Source organism: Hippocampus comes, unplaced genomic scaffold, assembly GCF_001891065.2.
Source record: "Hippocampus comes isolate QL1 unplaced genomic scaffold, H_comes_QL1_v1.1 scaffold127, whole genome shotgun sequence".
NCBI lineage: Eukaryota > Metazoa > Chordata > Actinopteri > Syngnathiformes > Syngnathidae > Hippocampus > Hippocampus comes.
In genome coordinates this window covers 285,950-308,132 of record NW_017805500.1, presented here as the reverse complement: position 1 = coordinate 308,132, position 22,183 = coordinate 285,950, and the positions used below count along the sequence as shown (strand labels likewise).

The 22,183-nt window shown below is 47.4% G+C and overlaps 1 protein-coding gene across 6 annotated transcripts in view; it reads right to left on the bottom strand.

Annotated features, from left to right (window-relative positions):
* The window catches only part of cacna1c (calcium channel, voltage-dependent, L type, alpha 1C subunit), a 65,429-nt gene that overhangs the window by 21,902 nt on the left and 21,344 nt on the right, over positions 1 to 22,183 (bottom strand). For 5 of the 6 annotated variants that reach the window (XM_019877019.1, XM_019877021.1, XM_019877020.1 and 2 more), the window contains exons 3-21: positions 14,647 to 14,786; positions 11,833 to 11,972; positions 11,184 to 11,336; positions 10,103 to 10,302; positions 9,407 to 9,510; positions 5,973 to 6,060; positions 5,802 to 5,886; positions 4,355 to 4,445; positions 3,238 to 3,264; positions 2,677 to 2,837; positions 2,437 to 2,510; positions 2,189 to 2,340; positions 1,908 to 2,109; positions 1,718 to 1,838; positions 1,297 to 1,411; positions 1,076 to 1,193; positions 497 to 566; positions 267 to 399; positions 27 to 156 (exon numbers count right to left, since the gene is read on the bottom strand). In XM_019877019.1, the coding sequence (XP_019732578.1) occupies positions 27 to 156; positions 267 to 399; positions 497 to 566; positions 1,076 to 1,193; positions 1,297 to 1,411; positions 1,718 to 1,838; positions 1,908 to 2,109; positions 2,189 to 2,340; positions 2,437 to 2,510; positions 2,677 to 2,837; positions 3,238 to 3,264; positions 4,355 to 4,445; positions 5,802 to 5,886; positions 5,973 to 6,060; positions 9,407 to 9,510; positions 10,103 to 10,302; positions 11,184 to 11,336; positions 11,833 to 11,972; positions 14,647 to 14,786 (2,304 nt within the window). The remainder of the gene's footprint in view (positions 1 to 26; positions 157 to 266; positions 400 to 496; positions 567 to 1,075; positions 1,194 to 1,296; positions 1,412 to 1,717; positions 1,839 to 1,907; positions 2,110 to 2,188; positions 2,341 to 2,436; positions 2,511 to 2,676; positions 2,838 to 3,237; positions 3,265 to 4,354; positions 4,446 to 5,801; positions 5,887 to 5,972; positions 6,061 to 9,406; positions 9,511 to 10,102; positions 10,303 to 11,183; positions 11,337 to 11,832; positions 11,973 to 14,646; positions 14,787 to 22,183) is intronic. The other variant, XM_019877022.1, reaches the window with a different exon arrangement.

The following is a 22,183-nucleotide window of genomic DNA, read 5'->3' as shown; positions in this document are numbered from 1 at the left end:
ATTTGTGTTGTTGCTGTTCAAAGTACCTCATTTCTGAAGGAGTCGTTCTTCACCGGGTCCTCCGCCGCCAGACTGATGCTGCTGAGCAGGATGAAGAAGAGGATGAGGTTGGTGAAGATGTTGTGGTTGACGATTTTATGGCACAGAACCCTGAATCTGGAGTGGGAGGGGGGGGGAAGAAAAAAAATACACAACAGAGCGCATTTGAACCCTTTCAGGGACAGCGGTTCCTCCAGTGGACATCTTATCATGTCAGGATTGTTTACTTGTTGGTGTGGCTGAAGACGAAGAAAGCGCGAGCTTTGGGCATGGGAACGGCCTTCTCCTTGAGCTGGATGTCGGAGAGCGGCCGCGGCCGCGGGCCCACCGGCACGTCGGGTTCCTCGTCGTCTTCATCGCCTGGCGAATAGATCGAGGGGAGTGAAGCGTCCAGCCGCGTCGCTGAACTCCCCCCCCACCAGCCCCCCTTCAATTCAAGTTTGCAAGAGTGCGTTACCGATGTAATCGTTTGCAGGGTATGGATTTTTCTCTTCGCTCTCATCGCCGCAGTAATCGTCCATATTTATCTGCAAATGAAGAAGGTAGGGTTGGAGTTCGCCCAAAATCAACGAAGTAATGAGGACTGAAATTGAAAGGGGATTTTGATGTCAGGAAAATAAAAACGAGTGTTAAAAAAACAACAACAAAAAAAAAAAACATTAGGTTTTGAAAAATCAGCAAACTAATGAAAATGCCCCTTTGTTTTCGTCTTTGTGAAGGTCAAACAGTCGTGTGGGAATTTTTTCTCCACAACATCTTTTTCTCTTGCACTCAACAAATAAAAAAATTGACAGTGTAAAAAACTAAAACGAAGAAAACCTAAATGGAAACTAAACATCTAGGAAAAAAAAAATGTAACAAACCTGCTCTGGGGGGAAAAAAAAAAAAAATCACGAACATTTTTAGAGACGAAAAAGCCGCAATTGTGCTTTGTGAAATTTCAAATTTGGTATTTGAAAAATATGGCGCGGCTGCGACCTCGAGTGAGGATACGCGGTGCAGAGACTCGAGCGTGATGTCACTTGGTCGTGTGTACCTTCGTGGCCGTGTTGCTCTCGCCGTCCGAAGTGATGGACTTCAGCTCAATCTTCTCTCTCTTCTCCTCCTCCAGTGGAGGCTTCTCGTTGTTGTGCCTCTTGTCAGGCGTGCCCAGCCTGGAGGAAAACAAAAAAAAAACAAAACCCCCCAGACGCCAGCCTTTAAGCACTTCCCCTTCCCTGTCGCTCTCTCCAAAACGCTTGTCGATCTCAATCCTACCTGGCCAGTTTCTTCCTCTCCTTCTCCTCCTCTTCCTCTTTCTGGGCAGATGTCAGGCTCTCCGCGTCGGCCAGATTGTCCACAGCGATGGCCAAGAAGACGTTCAGAAGGATATCTGGCCACGGGGTGATATTAAGGATGCCGCTGAACGTGTCACTTCATCAATCCTCGTGGACTTTAATGCGACTTCCCCTTGGCGGAAGGACTCAAACCCCGGATAAATTTGTATGAGCCGCTCGGCGCGGCCTCAGAGTAGCCGCGTGTAAAAACTGCCGACTTGCTCGACAATCACTCCGGGTTGAGAGTATGAAGACGACAACCCATATTTTTTCCAGACGCAATTTGCCCAGAGGGAAACATCTCGGGTGTGTTTTTTCCAATGGCGATTTTCTCAGCCCCGTTCATCGCGTCAGCAGGATACAGTTTCCGCAGATGAAGAGGATGATGAAGTAGATGCAAACCAGCATGCCGGGGAAGGAGGGGCCACCGTACGCCATGATCCCGTCATACATCACCGAGTTCCAGTCCTCACCAGTTAAAATCTGATGAACAACCATCGGTAAAAAGGACGTCGCCGAGAAATTGTTTTGAAGACAGATTAGATCGGCGACCTGGAAGACGGTCAGCAGCGACTGGGGGAAGTTGTCAAAGGTGCTCCGCCGGGTCTCCTCGAAGTTGAACTTGCCGCCAAAGAGCTGCATGCCCAGCAGGGAGAAAATGATGATGAAGAGGAAGAGCAGAAGCAGCAGGGAGGCGATGGAGCGCACGGAGTTCAGCAAGGAGGCCACCAAATTGGACAGCGAGTTCCAGTATCTGGATGCAACAAAGACACAAGTCCATTCAGTGTGTTGCAAACCCCCGGGGGGAAGACGACATTTTCGAATAATTCGACCTGGTTATTTTGAAGATTCGCAGCAAGCGTACACAACGCAGCACGGAGATGCCGAGCGGCGACATGATCTTGGTTTCCACCAGGATGGTCTCCAGAATCCCGCCGCAGACCACAAAGCTGTCGAAGCGGTTGAAGAGCGAGACGAAGTACGCCTGCGGTGGGAGGGGGGGGTGGAAACCCAATCTCGATGCCATTTTTTTTTCCCGTCACCTCGTTTCAAATTCAATTTACACTCCCGGGTGTTGTACCTGAAGGCCCAGGCTGTACATCTTCAAGAGCATCTCACCGGTGAAGAGTGCGAGCAACACCTTGTTGGCTATGTCTGAAGCAAGTGAAATAAGTTAGCGACGAACATCTGCTATCCTGTCCAAATTACTGTTTCAGCCTCCCAAAAAAAACAAAAAACAAAAAGGTTTGGTTTTTGTCGAAAAAAAAAAGCCAGCGGATCGTAACTTTGGGCAGCCCCCGGCGCATCTTAAACAAGCTACCTTGTACGTCCGTTAACCACTGCGGCTGCTGGTGATGTTCCGAGGCGATGGTGAGAGTGTTGAGGAAAACCAGGAAGATGACCAGCCAATAGAAAAGCTGCGATTTGACGGCCGCCCGACACTTGCGCCTGCACAGCCTGTTCCACCTGCGAGAGTAGCGACTGAAGGGGGGGGAAAAAAGGCGAGAATAGAGACAAAGTCAATAGGAGTGGTGATGACGTCCCCCTCGCGCCCGTTGTTTGGGAGGGGTTTCAATTTCAAGGCGGTCTGATTGTTATTTGCATTTTATGCTCTGCTTGGAAAGTGTTTATCGACTTGTCTAACTCCTTCTGTTTTCTTCCCGTCCACTATTTGTGTTTGACCATCTTCCCCTGGCTCTGAGGCGTCTTTTTAAATAGCGCGCAGAAGCCAACATTGCGCTGCGCCGTTTCCTAGCGCGGGATCGACTCCGCCGAGGATTTGCAGAAGCATCTCTTTATTTGCCAAATACACATAAACACGTGCGCACACACGTCGTCGGGAGCAGGTGAGCGGAGACGATGGCAAACAACATGTACTAACCTGAACTTGGATTTGGAGATCCTATTTCTGGAACACAGAGAACAGAATGGATTATACACACAGACGCACAACACACACATCGAGACGCAACACTGAGGGTGATTTGACGGAGGCGGGGCAAAACCCATGTTCGATTTTGGTCAAATCACCCTGTGAGGACATGTAAAAAGTGGCAACCAGTCAAAGAAGTCATGCAAATTTTTTTTGAGGGTAGACAAGTTTGGAATGACATCTTGGTCCAATTTGGTTTGAGTGTTTGCCACCGGAACATCAACATGAACATAAGACTGAGGACAAAGAGAAAGTAAAGAACCAAACCCCATACGGTAGATATACAGTCTAAAGAGATCAGCAGGAGTGGAAGTTGGCCAAAGCTCCGTCTCCATGGCGACAAGAAGGATAACTACTCAACTTCTTCACGCCACGCGAATGTGGCCCCGGCGTTGTTTATGCTTGTATTTGTATCGATACATGACACGAGCTGTAGCTTCGAAAAAAATTCTGGCACAGTTTATGACATCATTTGCTTTTTTTGCGAGGGTGGGGGTCAGTTTTGGCTCAGACAAATACCCACAAACAGCCAAACAAAGACAAAGTAACAGATGGACAGCGGGAGGAGAATGAAAAAAACAACAGCGTGCCGTGGATGTCACGATCCCTCCAGTCAGAGAGCGCGTGGCTCAGACTCTGCCGTGGCGCGGCGTGCGGCGGCTGTGCCGTGTGGCATGGGCGTGCCGGAGCGGGCCAGTCAGGCGGGGGGGGGGGGGTCGAAGCAAGAAAGCGGTAGTTGGGATCTTGACGTAAACGAACGAGCGAGCGAGTCAGCTGCCGGTGAGCAGGCGAGCGCTTTGGGCCGTCCAAACAAAAGACAGTCGATCAGAACCAGAGGGGGAGTGAGCAATAAAGGTTCTTCTTTTTTTTTTTTTTTCTTAAACTATGTGATGAGATGATTGATACCCCGGCTAGTTTACCGTTTGGCACACCTGGAACGAGAAACGTTGTCCTTGGTCGCTATGAGATGAATGTAAATGGGCTCTTTGACAGTTTGCTGGCTCAACCGGAGGCACAATTCAAGGAAAGATCCCACGTCCGGTCTGGCAAGCGGCCGAGGACTTACGCTAGCCGGGTGCAGCAGGTCTCTCCCTCCACATCACCTCCGGGCGCGTTGTCCGTGTTGACCGATTCATTCTCGCTGGCCGGCATGCTCACTGAGAGACACAGGAACGCAACCACAGAGTCAGGTAAGAACATTTTACATGAGAAAGGAAAAATACCCCAACCCCCCCCCCCCCCCCAAAAAAAAATGCAGTGGGCCGAAGTGGTTCTCAGTCGTTCTGCCTGACACTATACGTGGCGATCATAGACAGTTCAACAGCTCGACAATATTTGTGGTGAATAAATGATCATTTTCAGATGCCAAAACAAACCATCGAAACATATTAGCATGGACACACGCTCAACACGCATCCCGAAAATAAATAAAATCCTTCCCCAATGTGCACGATGTGTAATCACACCTTACGATGTTGACAGCGATTTACCGCTGCGGAGCTTAGCGGACCCGAGCCACACAACAGCTAATAGGGTTGTATTTCTAAGCCGACGAGAAGCCTCTTTTGTTATTCGGGCGCTCCCAGGGATATTAAAAAGCTGCAAATTGCGGGCTTTCATGTGCAAACATTGCCGCTATATTGTTTTGTAGCAAGGGCTTTTATGTTTGATGTCTCTTGTCTTCACAAACATAAGTTGCCGAGGCGGCTTGTGTCGTTACAGGATGCCAGAAAAAAAAAAGCGGCACGGCATGTATTGGTCATTTAGCGTTTGAGAAGAGAAATGTCGCCTAGCGAAAGGAACTGAAGTGCTTTAAAGCGTTAAGTGAGAGAATGTGGAGAATGGGGAGGCAGCCAACTGGAGTGTGTTGAAAAAAAAAAGATTGAGGGATACTTGAGTGGCATTGGAGAGAGAGAGAGGGGAGGGGGGCGCTGGTGAAGCACGCTTGCATGGAGGCGGTGGATGGAGAGGCATTGAGGGAGACTGGGGGGTGGCGGGGCTGCCAGTCCCGGGATGAGACTGTTATCAAGTGAAACATTGCTTTTTATTGCTTCTGTCAGTCTTTGGCCCCCCACTGCCACCTCAAACGCTTGTTGTGAAAAAAAAAAAAAAACTCCAGAGTCAGACACTGCATGTGAATCTTAATACCCCGCGTGCGCAAAATAAGACATCAGCCACTTAAAAAAATAAAATCAAATAAAAAGAACGACCGCGGCGCTCCTGGAACGGGCCTCGAGTCCCGTCAAGAAAAGCACTTCGGGACTTTCTTCGGATATGAAACATGGCGTTGCCTTGATGAGACAGCGGAGCTCGGATAAGGAGACGTTCCACATCGGCCCTCGACACGTGTCAATGGCTCCGCGCTGTGGTCTCTCCCGAGGCCGAAAGCCTTTCAAAATCCGATGCCTCCACCGCAGCGGTGCTCTGAACTAGTTTAATACCTATTGTTGGAGTAAGCCCCCCAAAGACCTGCGCCGCAGAGCGCAAGAGGACTGGAGGAAGGATGGACTCACAGTTTCTGGGTTTATCGTCATCCAGACCCTCCTCTTCATTCTCCGGGTCGATGTCTTCAGCCTGAGTGATCCAATCGAGGTAGCCCTACATTCACAAACACGCACAACATTAAAAAAAAATAAAACATTGCATAAGACTTTTGTCCAGATGAGCAAAAGTGGCCCCCCCACCTTGAGATCCTCCTCCAGCTGCTGTTTTTCTCGGAGTTTCTGGAAGTCACCCCGTGCCTTGGCCTTCTCCCTCTCCTTGGAAAACTCTCTGGGATGGAGCAGGGTGCCAGGATGCACGCCCAGGAATCATAGACGGAGAGAGACGGGAAAACAAATCCGGGGTGAAAGTCTCGTTCAAACACGTACGCGTTTTGACGGCGTGCCTCCGAAAGGTGGAAGGAGGGAAAACCTGTCAAGGGGAAAGAAGCTACAGAGTGTTAGTGTGCAAATGCGAGATCACGCCCCCCTCTTAGTTGTTCTCATACTCCATAAACGTCTGATGCATTTAGCCTCCTGCTGGTCGCATTTCGGTGTCATGCGAATTCATTCCAAGTTACGCTCCTCCCCGCCTGGAGCACCTCCGCGAGTCAGCGGAAGAGCTCCGAGGTCGCCGCGCATCGCCGAGCTCATCGCCGTCTGTTTGCCGACTCGTCGCGCGAGGTCGCTAACCGGTCGGGCTGTTTCACGGTCAATCGGAAAGAAGACGGACACGCGTCGTCGTCGTCGTCTTCAAACATCCGACGCGGCTTCCCTGTTGTTTTTCGACTTGTTGCCGCCGCCTCACTCTGATTCCTGGTTAGCCATCAATTATCACGCCAGTCTAAGGCCGCCCGCTCCACCCCCGCTCGAGCCCTTTTTTTCCTCCAACACACTGCAGATGAAGCAGTTGGGGAAAAGGTCAGGCGGTGTAGTGTGTTAACGGCATCATTAGTCACGAGTCGGGCAAAGAGTCCGACAGCAAAGCCACCCCGAGCTGTTTGTGCCAAATAGACTTTTATTATTTCTTTCCTTTTTTTTTTTTCCCCATACCCGACAACGCTGCTGGCGTATCAGCCCAAGTATCACGCCTCAGAGGAGGAGGATCGGTTGGAGGCATCCGTTTTGCGAGATATTCGCGAGCAAATGTTCGCCTTCTGCGAGGCGTCTCTTCAGCAAACGCACTTTTGCAATTCGCATTGTTCATTCACAAGAGTCTGAAGATTTTTTTTTCCCCGCCAAACGGCGCTGCCCACGAAACGTGTCGTGTCATTCCAACCGGGCGGCAGAGCGACATCGGCGTCGGAGAATTAATATCCGTAAAGTTGTCGGCGTTGCTCGACTTGAAGAAGCAGATGCTTAAGTGTGATTTCACCACAGTTGGCTGAGAGGATAATGACTGAAACATACATGCTCAAGCGGGGGGACTTTGGAATTAAACGAGCTGCACGGTGTACCTATGAAACAAGCACAGAAGAGGGAAGACTCCCCAAAAGTCCTCTTGAGGCATAACGTAGGGCTGCATGATTTTTAAAAAATAATCCCGAGTGATTGCGATTCTTTTCCTTTTTGCAATTGAGATTCAAATTCGATTAAACTCAGTCCCAGCCATTTTGAAACGCTTCTTTAGCCTACCACGTGAACTAAAAATACAAAAATAATGACACCAGAATGTACCTGGGCTTCGCTTTCACTCCCAAAGACGTTTTTAAACGTCTTTTCAAACTTGGTCCAGAATTGGCTGGTACTGAACGAGTTCAGAAACATGAAAAAAAAAAATGTTTTGGCGCATTGAATGATTGAATTGTGCGGACCAAGCGTCTACACCAAGCTTGAAAAGGAGAGGTTAGTCTGAAGTGGTCGCGGACCCTGCCCTTACCCGCTCAAAACCCCCAGAACCAAGTTAAGCACAAAGAAGGATCCAATGATGATTAAGGTGACAAAATACACCCATGGCCACTTGTAGCCTACTGCATCATTCACCTGGTGGAGAGATGGGGGGGGGGACAGGGGGGAGGGGGAGCCGCAATAACAACAAAAAGGAATTGAAGTGGGGAGGGGGTGTGGGGGGAAGAGGATGGGAAAAGGTTAGATCCTGAGTAATTGCTCGTGATGTGTCGTCACTTGCGCCAGATCCTCAGCGTTTGGCCTGCTGCGCTTCATGAATTCATGAATACACATGACGCCTCGTTTTCAGAACGACGGCGCGCGACGGTGGCAGGCAGGCAGGCAGGTGTCTTTCTGGGAAGGGAGGGGAGCGCGAGCTGGAGGGTCAGGCTCAAATCGGCTAATTGCCCGCTTAATTAATTACTCAGGAGAAAAGGCGTTAGAGTCAGACGTTGTGCAGCAAGACTCCCGTGGACCGAACGTTATTGCAGCCCTCAATCCATCGCTTGATCTCGAAATTTGGGGATATTTTGATCCAAGTAGAGCGGTGCCTTGAGATCCAAGTATTTTCGTATCTGAAATCATCTTTACCTTTAGGGATGGGGCAGCATAATCCGGACATAAGGATGAACACGTCTCAGCTCCTCAGTAAGCTGCAGCAATAGTCACTTTTCGCAGAGGATAAATAATGTATGCCACTGAGTGTTGGTACAATGTATCTCGACGACAGCGCGACACCAATGCTAACCGTTAGCCTGAAAATGGCATTTCCAATTATGGGTTAGCACGATGAGTGGAGTTTAGTTTCAACTGGAAGTAAATATATACAATAGTAAACTACAGTATCGCTGATGATGGGATGTCATGTTGACTTGTTTTGCACTTGGATTGTTTGATAGTTTTAGGTTTGGCGTTAAAAGAATAAAAATTGTCAATCCCGACAGCTGACCTTCTCTTCCCATCATTTTTTTTTTTTTTTATCCCGCTGTTGTGCGGAGTTTTCTGAGTTCTGCCTCCACGGCTGACCCAGGGGGTGAATTATTTAAATCCCGGCGTGTCACGACAGGCCGGGTGGTGCTTGTACTCGGCAAAGCAAACCCGGGTCACCCGCCGGACGAGCACTTAGTTAAAACACGTCTTTGCCGCTTTTATTCTCGAGGGCGCCGCCGTCGCCGCCTGAACCTGATGTGAACCGTGCGGTGCCGACTCGAGAAAACAGAACTATGCGTGCACGCGCGACACTCGCGGATAGGGAGCTGGTCAAAAGCTCGGATGCCAGTGTGTGCGTGTGCCCATCTGTCCATCTCCAATCGACCGTGACGGCCTCTTCTGCTCAAATGACGTGAACATAACAGATGGCGACGTGCGCATGTACGCGCGTCGCTCCGTAAGTAATAAACTTGCTTGGCTTGGAAATATCCATCAATTGTTTCGGTCTGCGTCATGTTCTTTCATGATGGATGATGACAATTACACTTGTTTGGCTTCCTCCACAACAGAAACAACGGACGCGGCTTGGGCATGTTATTTGAGGGAATTGATGGCGGCGTGCGTAAAACTCAATGGACAGAAGTCTTGGGACGCTCCACCTGCGAGAGGTGCGAGAGTTTCGCATTCCCGTAACACCTTCCCCCGCTTCGATAAAGGAGATGAGGAGGCGGTGCTCTCAAAATGTTTGGCGGTGGGAGTCTGGCTGCACCGCTTCATAGACAACACGCGCACACAAGACCAAACAAAGCAGAAGCTCTTACCCACTCAACACCCCCAGAACGAGATTGAGGACGAAAAAGGAGCCGAAGATGACGAGAGAGACAAAATAGACCCATGGCAGCTCATAGCCCATAGCATCCTGCATCTGAGAGACGGACAGAGGGACAGAGAGAGAGGAGGAAGAGGGAAGAGGAGAGGGGTGAGGGGGTTAAAAGAAATATCGGCCGTGTTAAGGTGAGCGTGGACGTTCAAACGGGAAAGAGGTTGTCGGCGCTCGGAAATTGATGCAGTCAGCGGAGACATTAAGGGGGTGCTTGTTATAAAGAGAAGTACATTTGTGACAAATGCAATTGCCGCACAGTGTGCGTGTGTGTGTGTGCACAAGATGGAAGCAAACAGCAGAGGGGGTGTCGACTGGAAGCGTCCTGTTACAAACCGACAGGCATAACCCAACGGTAAATCCAACCACCCCAGTTAGAGGGCTCACGTAATGCCATCCTTACATACATTTACGCGAAACTCCATTTAGTGGATGCATAACGCAACCGCAGCCACTATAGTAGCTTCTATTCTATGCGCCTTACAATGCGGTGCACCCTGTTTTAAAATAGGCCATTCGTTGAAGGTGCGCCTTACACCCCTAAGCGCCTCATAGAACGGAAAATACGGTCAGTGAATTTAAAAACGGCAACAAAATAAAAACTATCATGGTGGCGGTGGTGTGGTGCCCGGCTCACCCAGTACAGCACGTCCGTCCAGCCCTCCATGGTGATGCACTGGAACACGGTCAACATGGCGAAGGCAAAGTTGTCAAAGTTGGTGATGCCGTCGTTGGGGCCCTCCCAGCCCATTTTGCACTCGGTCCCGTTGTGGTTACAGTGTCGCCCGTACGCCAAGTCGGGCGCGCACGGCGCCGGTTTTTCCTCCGCCAGCGTGCCTGCGGCGAGCATCACATTTCCAGACGTCACGGCGAGCTCGATTTACGACTTGTTGCACTAATATTTAACACGTTTGATGCCAATAAAGGGGGAAGTAAAGCCAACATCTTCGTCGTAAAGTATAAGTGACTTCAACAATTAATGTGTTATGTCCAGCAGTTATGCTTCACAAACGTGAAATATTTTTTTAATCATCATATGAGATGGAATAAAATTATGATACATCATTGGGAGTAAAAAATATATTTTTAGATGATTTAATACATGTTGCATCTAATGCTCTTCCGTTTGCTTTTAAACTCCAGAATGTCGCCACTTGGGAGAAATAAAACGGGGCCGACCGGCAAGGAAATGACAGCAGACGTACAAATCTATCCCATTTTGTCATGTCACATTTAAAATAATGATCCCAAAAGACAGCTTTCAGGTTAAAATGTATAGAATCAATATACACGCCGTCAGAAAAAAAAAAGTGAAACGGCGCTGTGCGCTAATTTTACAAAACAAGCTCTCTCCGGGGGTTGATGTATACGGCGGCAGAGTATTCCGCCGGCACTTACCCAGAGGAGCGCTAATGCCTCTCCGGGGACCTATAACATCATCATCACCATCACGACATTCAAGTCCATTTACACCTGGGGGCCTTTTATTGAAAATTGGTTCAATCATTTACGGCGAGCGCCGCACCAATTATTGCTAAAATCCTTCATACTCACCAACATAAATGAGGGCTAAATATTTAATGCATATGACTGCTTTGAGTGTGCGTGCCATTTTCTCCCTCGCCTTGTTGGCGTCTCATTGCGGTCAAACACCGGGATCGTATCGACAACACGTTAATCAACGGCGCTGAATAAAGGGAACGTGAGAGCGCTGTAACCTGCGTGCTCGTGATAGCAGGTCTTGTGCATCTTGCCCATGAAGAGCTCCAGGCCGATGATGGCGTAGATGATGATGACGAAGAGGACCAGGAGGGCGATGTGGAGCAGGGGGACCATGGCTTTGATGATGGAATTCAACACGACCTGTAAACCTGGGGGAAGCAAGATTTCCATTATGCTGGAGAATCCGAACGTTTTTTGCCATGGGACCAAAAAGCAAATCATCTGCATCAGAAGATGACAATTTTCTACAGCCCACGCTGCCCGTCTTTTGGACACAATCCTTTTAAATTCTCCTGAGGACAGGGTCACCATGACACCAATTTAATGCCAAGTGAAAGGGGTCACGGCGGGGTGCAGTGTGGGAACAATTGCACATGCACACACGCACACGCACATTACAAGCGGCAGATAAGTTGTCTGTGAGCCCATCTGCGTTAGCGGGCCAAAAGAAATCAATAATCCAACGGGAGAGCAAACAGGATGAGATCAGATAAAGCGCAGGGAGACAAAAGTGTGTGTTTGTTATTGCGGCGAGCATCAATATCAGCTCAGTGCTTCATTTCATCCCCATCTTCATCCACACCTGATCCCCAGACGCTTCCATTTGTGTCGTTTTGTTCTTACTCTACCACTCTGTGTACTTACTGGGTACTCCTGAAACCAGTCGGAGGGGTCGGAGTACTCGGAATGCCCTCAGAGCCTTGACGTCAAAACCGGCAGCCTTGCCTCCCATCGGCGCGGCCCCGTCACCCTTGGTGGCCTGCTCCAAGATGGCACTGAACAACCTAAAAAAATAAAAAAATGGAAATAATGTCATAAAATACGATCATAATATTGACATCCCACTCCAAATAAACAAGAGTTTATGATTATGGTTCTGCCTATTTTGCATCAGATTGAAAGCACACGGTGACATCAAAATATTGATGTGCAAATAAACAGCAGCAAAAGTTGATGTGAAATAAACCAAAACGCAGGCCTCATCCGACCCGCTTTTAATTTTCATTTCAACTTCAGCCCCTGCAAAATTGAATTCCGCCAAAGCCCGGATTTGAACCATCCATTTCGTTTATGAATCATTTAAACGGAGTAAACAGAGACGAGCTTGGAAATCAGTTAAATGCGTTTCTCAGAGGAATATCAGCGGCTAGAATATAAACACAATCATTATTTTTTTTTTGTGTGTGTGTGTGTGTTTTATCTGCTGCCTCTGTCATTCACACATGGGAAAATATTAATAATAACACTTGGCTTTAAATGCTGTTTTTGTTGAGGCTTGACGCAGATGCCTCTTGCTTCGCTTTTTTGGGGAACTGGCTTCTGTGAATCAAAATTAAGAGCAAAATTAAAGCGTGCTGACGAGTAATTATTAATCCCTCAATGAAAATGAAGGTTTCCAGTTATGGAAATGATTTACACTAAGCAGAACTAATGTACACAATGTGACACAGAGCTAATGTACATAGCTAGTAGCGCTAATGCTTGTGACTAGCTAGCTCGTGATTATGAATCCTCCAATGAAAATGAAGACTTCGGTATTGAAATTGTGTACACTAAGCACAGGTAATTACCTCACCTCTCATCGCCCCATCTCGAAAATTACCATACAAAACCGTTTTTTTCCCCACCTGCGGCTCGCCTCGGAGGCCACTCAGTGCGCATTAGTCATGGACAATTATCAATTAGCGGAGATGAAATGACCGCTTGAACGGCGCACTCGGAATGCATCTCTGTGTCACTCTACCTGCCTCTCAATTAGACTCGCGCCTGCCTTTGACGCACTCCCCGCGAAAAGTGCGTCGTCAAGGATCCGCTGATTTGCATTTTTTGCTGCGACGCGGCATTAAAAGACAATTACAGCTTTTGACTGCCTGCCTTCGAGCCTTGGCACCAGCACAAAGTCTTTCGGCCATATGCTGACCGTTCCAGAGGGGGCATTGACTGTCATTTCTCATTCTTGGGCACACACGGACGGGCTGGCTTGGCAGTTAAAACAACAGTACATTCATATACACACACACACACATACACACACTTACACAGCGAGACGACGCTGTCACAGATGCACATATCCTGAACTGTGAGACGTGTATATTTATGCGTCACTGTTTTGACTGACAATTTTTTTTTTTTTTAACCATTCTGTTCCGTACACAATTTCACACCAAATAAGGCAATCCAGCAATGTTATGCATTGAGGGTTTTTGACTGCTTGTTAAGTGTACAAGTCAGGAAACAAACCCGCGGGGAGGTGTTTCGAACAATGTCATGACCTTTCCGAGGGAGGGAACAAAATACTTCGAAACATGACTTGGTGTCATTATACGCCGTTGCAAAACGAATCAATTTTGGTTCTCTGCAGCAAAGCATCCGGCCAATAAAGCGGCACAGTCTTGACACATCTGCGTCGGGCTAAAGGTACAAAAATAAAACCGTTGCGTATAAGAACAGCGGTTTGTTAATCCAATCACTTTTTTTGTGTCTTAATGATTGGTTCGGTTATTCGAAAAAGTCGACGTGAAACTGGTCCGTGATGCAATACATGTTGCGGAAAATCACGCCGTCATCAACTAATCGACCTTGACTTGACTTTCATCCCATTAAAGTGAACTCCCGCCCGCAAATTTTTCATCGTCTCTTAGCACCCGATGATGAGTCCATTAAGAGTTGAGTGTCACATTCAAAGACGTGCTGCTGGTAGCAAGCTCTAATTGGTGTTATTGATGTTTGCGCACCCTCGGCGAATGGGGTGGGACACCCGTTCCGTTTTTGAAAGGTGACCCCACCCCCTCAAAAACACTGAGTGAAGCGCAATATTCCTTGAGCCACACTTGAGCCAAGGTCGGGGAAAGAACTCATCATCACCTGTACAGTAGAACGCGAGCGCCGTGGTGGCGCTTTGTTTTTGGATGCGCGTCATCATAAAAAGTCTCCATCCAGACACAGACAAAAAAAAAAAAAAAAAGGCTCAGACAAGCAAACAGAAAGGGTAGATAACCGTCTAAGTGTGGTACAGGTTGTGTTTATGCCAGAGGCGCTGGCACCATGATGCTAGCCAACACGCACGCACGCACGCGCGCGCAAAGGCTTAGCAGATGGGCTATAGTTGCCGAGTGGCAGATAAAGAAAAACACAGAGCAGCTCTGCTATCAGCATCTAACAAGCTAATCAGTTTAAGGCTCACCAATCCACTGTAGGCCAAGGTTTAGTGCGGCTTTCAAACTTGATTCACTGCGAAAGATTACATGATGGTCATGGGAAATAGGGGGGCGGCGGAGGGGGGCATTGTGACTCACTCGGGCTGCCATTGCGGGCTTTTTGCCTCACGAGAAGACGTCACTCAGAGAAAAGAAACCACTCCATTGTCGGAGTATCACGGGGGTCACTTTGAGGAATTCAGTTAAGAAATGAGTAAGAAGAAAAAAAAGCAAAGAAAAGAAACAATCTCCGCTGACTCACCCGACGACGACAATGATGAAGTCGAGCAGATTCCAGCCGTTCCTCAGGTAGGCATTGGGGTGGAAGAGCAGGCCGTAGGCTATCACCTTCAGGAACGCCTCCACGGTGAAGATGATGAGGAATAAATACTCCACGCGCTCCTGCGGAGAAGCGGGCGGCACGCGTCGGTTTAAAATACATCGGATTACGTAAAACGCCTCTGTCTAATTTCTTCTTTTGAGCGTTCGGTTGAGGTTTTTTTTTTTTACATTTTCATGTTTGTCATTGAAGAGGCTATTTGGGGAGCCAAGTTTTTTTTGTTTTTTTTTTAACATAGTTGGTGAAGCGCTGGTCTGACATATTGAGTGCACAATCAAAGCATCTTGATTATTTACACAAGAGCTTACACTTCCTGCCGCAACTGCGACGCACTTCAAGAGTTTCGCTACGGACATTGTTGTCATAGCGATGACCCGCGACTGAGAGGGGGGTCCTGGGAAATGGCCCAAAACAGAACGAAGGGGGGGGAAAATTACATAATGTTACAAACGTTGTCTTAAAAAAAACCAAAACAAAACAAAACACTTTCTTCTACACCTCATCATCTGTCACTTCATATAAACAATCCGACAAGGGCAACCGTCCAGAACCAGGATAGCGAATCAACAACAAGCCGTTTATACCCACTCACTCCCAGATTTCATTTTTCAAAACACCAAAATATCTGCTTTCATCCATCACTCCGGCCATGCTGCCCCTTGTGTGCTTCCTGGTGGTTTCCCATGGTCGCACGCTCGCGCCCGCCTAGAGCTTTGGGGCCGCGGGGTCAAACGGATCTCAGCAGACGGCTGTGGGAGGAACCGGAGGAACCAGACGTTGGCGCTACGAGCTCGCTGAATGTTGACCTCGGCTTCTTGCGTCGGGACATCACGCAAAGTGCACAAATATGCGCACGGATATTGCGACGCAAACCTCTTGAGATTTGCACGGCACGACGCGTTTTGTTCTTTGATACATGCAGGTTTGTCACTCCATAAAAAAGTCTACACACCCCTTGTTTAAACGGCGCGTTATTTTTATACAATTTAAGATCATTTTTTTTCCAATTGAAAAAAAATTTAAATTTAAAAATTTAAATAACCCGACTGAAGCATGGCGGTGGCAGCATCATCAACACATAACAATAGCATGAAGCCTTCAAGGCTGCAGTGAAAAGGAAAAAAAAAAAAAAAAACTCCAGAAAAGCCTACTAGAACACCTGAACTTTATTCGGGGTCATTCAGATGCCCTTGGTGTTTGCTTTGTGCTGACTCCATTTTAACATGAGTTGGAATGAGACCGGTTCATTCTGAGCACATCCTGAGGGTGTGCACCCTTGCGCAAGCAAATTGCTTTAGTTCACGTCCCCCCTTTTACAAAAAAAAAAGTTGTAGAATGACTCATTTTGGTCTCACTTTAATTAAATGGCAAAAACCGCCAACTAAAAAAAGTGTGTTGACTTATTTTTTTTAATTTTTCTACTGTTCAGTACAATGAAGAGATTTTTACAAGCGCATTGATGATCTGTCCCAGAGAAATGACAAAGATTTCATTGCCTGACACTGGAAAAGTCAACTTACGGTACCCGATAGGCCCAAATCAATTGTGCACTCGCCATCGGGTAATTTGATTGGCACAGATTATGTGATGATTATTATGAAGTGTGTGTGTGTGCGCCCCATTTGAAAGACAGCATCCTTGAGAGGCAATTAGAGATCTAAGCCTCAGCGGAGCTGGTCCATCTCATTTTTTTAAAAATGTCTGATTTGCATTGGCGTCATTATTCAGGTGAACGGCTTTACATGAAACGCCTTTATTTCTCTTAGTTTTTTTATTATTATTTTTTTTTAAACGTGTGTCACTTGCAGGGGGCTTCAATAATTGAGAGTTTTTATATTCATCGCTCTCCGTCACACAGCGAGCAGTCTAATTAATTACACAACGCGCATAAACACGCGTTGTGTGTCTGACAGCGACAGGCGGCCGGAGTGGATCTCTTAAAAAAAAAAAAAAAAAAAAAAAGGGAGAAAAACATGTGGTAGGAACAGCAGATCTCACACACACGCGCACACACACTCCTTCCGTTCTGCGGCCTCGCAAAGGGCAAAACCAATTGGGGGGGGGGGGCGTGGGCAACTAATCTGGTTAGTGGCAGGAAAGGAATGAGAGGGTAAAAGAGGATGAATGCATGGATGGATGGATGGATGGATGGAAGAGCGCAAGAGGAAAGCAGGCACGGCGAAAAGGTGAGCACGTCGCCACAATAATTCGCTTCGACGCAATAGGTCAACGCAAGCGCCAATCCATCAGCGCGGCCAATCGGATTACAGCATCGACATTGTAGCGCACGACGGACCGCGTTTCCATTCGCCTTGACCTTCTGCCTGCGCATCTCGGGGTGAAGCATTTTCGAAGCCGCAGATGTCTGACGGTTTAGTGTGGTGTGCACTTGTGTCGACTTTTTGCCCATCGGGTTGTCATCCCTGAAGTTTTCTCATTACTCCTTACATAGAAGGACTTTTCGTCCCCTGTTGTTGTTGTTGTTTTTTTTTCTTGGTCATCATTTTTTTTTTCCAGTGTTCCCACCTCATCTCTTTCTTTCCTTCTTCCTCGTTTTCACTCCCACTCTCTCGCTCAATCTTTCTTCCTGGGTGCCAACCACAAGTTACCATAGAGACCAAGATGGGTTCCCACGTTGCCATGGAAACTGCGGGCTGCAGCCGCAGCGGCGGCAGTTGCGCCTCGGCGTGCACGGATGACACTGATCAGAAACTGGACTGAGAATAACCTTCATCACATGGTCCTAATTGCTACTTTCCTCTCACAGCCCGCTTCTTCTGTTGTGGGCATTTTGCATGCGTGTGTGTGTGTGTGTGTGTGCGTGTGTGTGTGTGTGTGTGTGTGTGTGTGTCCAGCATTACTCAGAAACGGAAACGTGGGGGCTGAATAATGAGCACAAAACTGGTCTAACCTAAAAGGACATAAACTGAAATCGCAAAGAAGACGGAATAGTGTCAAAAGAATAAAATAAATACATAATGAATCATGAATAAAATAAAATAATGAAAAACTTTTTTTTAAATGGAATAAAATAGAAATATAGAAAAAAAAGTTTTTTTAATGTCAATCCACTTGTTGCTTTTAATCCAATTGAGCAGAAAAAGAATATAAAAAAAAAATATATTAAGATATATTAAGAATAAAAAAATACACATTTTTAAAAGTTGTAACATAAAGAAAAAAATTATTAGAAATTTGAAAAGAATTTCAAATACGTCCAAAAAGTCAATCCACTCAAAATATAAATATAAAATGAAATTAAATGAGTGTGAAGTGAATTTAAAACATGGATTAAAAATTACAAAAGTTTTAAATTAAAAAAAAAACATACAAATAAAATAAGTATTTTACAGAATTCTACGGTGCAGCGTCAGTCCACTTGTTACTTTTAATCCAATTGCCCACATAAAAAATTAAAATATAAATAAAAATTTTGAACTAAAGTAAACATACAGTAAGTAAAAATAAACCACAAATGAAATATAAGAGAAAAATATCATTCTTCAAAGGTGTGTCGTCGAACATGCTAGCATAGCGCATTTGCCCCCAATTCGACGAACAGACTGACACTCCGAAAAGGATTATCTTGCCTTAAAGATTAAGACTTTCTGTGCTGTTATCTGTGTAGGCGACGACCACTCTTGACCTTTGACCCTTCATAGATCACACTCGCACTGATTGGAAAGACTTGGCGTTGTCGAATGACCCGAGTCGGGTTTGTTCGTGAGCTCTGTTGATTAGTTGCGACAGGAACAGGTGGCGCACACATCAAACGTCACGTAAACCGAAGTGGTGCAAAAGATGTCACGACACCGCTGCGAAGTACGACTACGCGTTTAGCAGGCACTAGTTTCAACTGAGAATGTACGCAATCGAAATCTCGCTTCTCTATTTTTATATGAGAAAAAAAAATAGACTAAACTTGAGACACATTCGAGCACTTTTTTTGCGTCTCTTCGCATGTTCTTCATTTATTAATCCACGTCACTTTCGAACCAATCACCCGCTTACAGTACATCCAAAGCTCCGCCCCTCCCCGCCAACCACGCCGAGCAAACAGACGGTAAATGCATTACCATTAAGCTTTTATTGTCTGTGATTAATTATTCAGTATAATTCACCGTCTTCGTGTGCTTTGCTTTTTCCTGTTCTGGGTTCGGGCGCCTGGAGCGACGATGCACAACAGGGACAAATACGGTCCCACATCCGCAGAAGTGAGCTTTATTCAACCTGACCTGCTCGCTTTCAGAGAGAAAGAGAGAGGGGAAGGGGGCAAAAAAAAAAAAAAAAAGTAAAATAAACATTTCAAAAGTGCCTGTAAATACAAGCAAAGGCGTTCAAAGGGAGGACAATATTGAGAAGTGAGCAGAGGAGACAGAGAGAACGAGCGAAATGTAGTAATTGGGCTAAAAATAAAAGAACAGAGAAACATAAATCATCTATAGACAGCCCGTCTTGAAGGCAGTAAAGACGCCCGGACGAGAATGAAACAGTGAAGGTGAACGGGGCGGCCCCCGAAATCTCTTTCCTTCCGTTCGCTACGAGCGCGAGCGCGGAGGTGCAAATGAAGACAAAGCGAAGCGGCACACCGAGGCGCCGCGGCGCATCGAGATGCCGCTTGCTCCACTGACGGCGTGAGATCGATCACCCGATCGCCATGTGCGACTTTGCCTGTGAGGGCATTCCTGTCGTTGACGAAACTGCCATTCCATTGGAGGGAGAAACAGCCACTCAAAGCTTTTGTATAGTGCCGCGCAATCACTTTTAGCATGCATCAAGCAACGAAATGCATTCTGGGAAAAAAAAACCATAACTGCTACATACATCTAAGATAATCATAGGGAACTCAGCCTCATTTCTCAGGAAGTCAGGCAGCTTTTGGCATCCTTCCTTGCGTCTCCCAACGGCCCCCCCGTAGCCATCTCTCAGACACGCCTTTGCCTATTTCGGTCCATTTTAACCCCCTTCTGTCCTTTTCTTTCTAGCTTTGGGATTCAAGGAAAGCATGTGACCAAAATGAATCATTAAACAAAAAAAAAAAATGTGATTCCATTCCGGTTTGAAAATGAACGAAAGCAAATGGATCGAGATTCAAGATGGGCCTGTTTTGAGTGAATCAGTCGAAACTTGTGCCTCAAGGCACCACTGTGATTGCGCAATGTCTGACCGTAAGAAAATAGAGCTCATGAGTAGAATATTGATCTGGTTACATGTGGATGAGAAAGAACAAAAAAAAAAAAAAAAACATCCTCTTCTCTCACGACACGGCAAATTTGTTGTCTTGCCACTATCACAGCCCAACACACACCCTCTATCTCCTGCGAGAGACCCCCGGAAGACCCCCGTGAACGAGTGTGTGTCTGTGCGCGCGCCTCTTTCTTTCTCGTGCGTCTGCCGAGAACGACTCCATCATTCCTTTCTAGTTGATATCCAGTCGAGCGAAACCAAAGCCCGGCGCGAGTGAAAATAGAGAAACAGAATGAGACACAACTCTTTTGTGTTGTGTGTGTGTTTGAGTGTGTTGTGAATCCATACAGCCCGACGAGCAGTGTTACTGATGTAATCACCGGCTCTGGTATCAAGCAATTGAATTGTCCCGTGCGCTTCTTTTCCACGACACACATTAATGAAATAGCATTCAAGAGCGTGCATGCGCGCGAGCGGCTCCCCTAGCGATGCGACCGTGACACCCAAACCGGTTTAACCGCAAACACCCACTCCCCTGCTGTTACCATAGTAGCACTGTTGAAAAAAGGCGACCCACGCGCTATAAAAAAAAAAAAAAAAAACAATCCCAACTTCCACAAGTTTATCTTACATGTTGAGGGAAAAACACATTTCGAGCCGGGCTCATGCTAAGTCTCTCGGCGGCGACGCGGGAGGACGACGAGCACCCCGTTTACCGGCTGACGTAGCATCCTGGAGGGAAGCAAAAATGGAGAATTCGGCCACAAGATGCCGTGTCCCCCATAAAACCGCGCTCCTGTAGTTTGGCCAATCACGTCTCGGGCTTGTCAGGACATCTCGGCTCGCAATCATTTTTCCTCGCCCTCCCTCGTGTGCTACTTGGCAGTTTGTCCTGCGCCTGTTTCTCGCCTTTTAAAAAAAAGCCACCTGGCTTTTAGCACCTTCGCGCCGTGACAAGAGTGAGTGTGACCGAACGCGAGTTAAAATGAAGGATGAGGCGAGGGGAGACCGGGTGTGACAAGCCCTGGGGAAAAAAAAAAAAACGCCCCCCCCCCCATTGTATGCTCGCGAAAACGATACGCGGAGAGTTATGGTTTGAGCGGCGTGTGACAAGCGGAGCATAAACACACTCGGTTAGTGATGCTTGAGGGCAGGTAAAGGTGTCACGATATCGCCATAGGGTGCCATTTTTTTTTTTTTCATGTATTGTTCATGTATTTAACTTGTCGTTTAAACTCACGGGATGCATTTGTTGACTGTGCGTTTGTGTCTGCAAATGAGCCAGCAACGACGTGGCTGTGTGGACGTGTTTCATTTCTCCATTTCTTGGCCTCGCTCTCTCCTAATCGCTTTGTGTACCGTACGGCGAACTTTAGTCGTTATTGTGACCATTATCGTTTTTTCCCCTGCTAACTTTTTTTTAACGTGCGAAAGCAGAAGGAATCACTTCCGCCTCGCCGTGTTTGTGTGTGTCAGCGTTTACAAGCGTACTTGTGAGTTAGCCTCTCATTAACTCCCCACCTGGTGCTCGGATGTGAACCCCCTGCCGAGTCTGGCATGCTAGCCATCCTCGCGGGCCCACCCCTCCCCGTCATTATCTCGCTTTTGTTCACTGTCCGTCTAATCATCACAAGGTCTCTTTCTTTTCTCAACTTGACCCTTCGGTTACACAACGCACACCAGACATTTGCATTTTAACCACAGAAGAAAAAGACGCCAGGCGGTCGTTTTAAGTCTGCGGGGGAAGACAGATGTGTGGCTAATGGCTTGTTTCGTAAGAGAGGACAAACTGTACTCGGCGTCACGGCGCGCACGCGGAAAAAGGACACGATCGAGCATGACATACGTGCACGCCGCAATACGGATTCGGTATCATGGCCGTCCTTCAGCCCCCCCAGCCCGCCCCAAGCCCCCCACCTGCCCGTGAGGACACGCCACTGACGGCGACAAATAACTCCAAGATGGCTGAAATTAATTGGAGAATGTATGGAAGGACACAAGGGAGGAAGGATGAGCAAGATCCGCAACGCCTCCAGTTGCTCAATCCGTTCATCTGGCTTGAAATGCGAGCATAATGTAAACTCCACAAGTGCGCCCGCTCCTTTGCGATCTTGCTTCCCTCCGGTGCGTGCCCATTAGTTCTGCTTGTTCTGCCTTCGATGGAGCCTGCCCGCCCCCCACACCCCCCACGCCGGTCCCCTCGGAGGCTCAACTGGAGCCTCATCAATCTCCCGACTGGCGGCAGAGAAAACTGAACCCGAGGAGACATCCC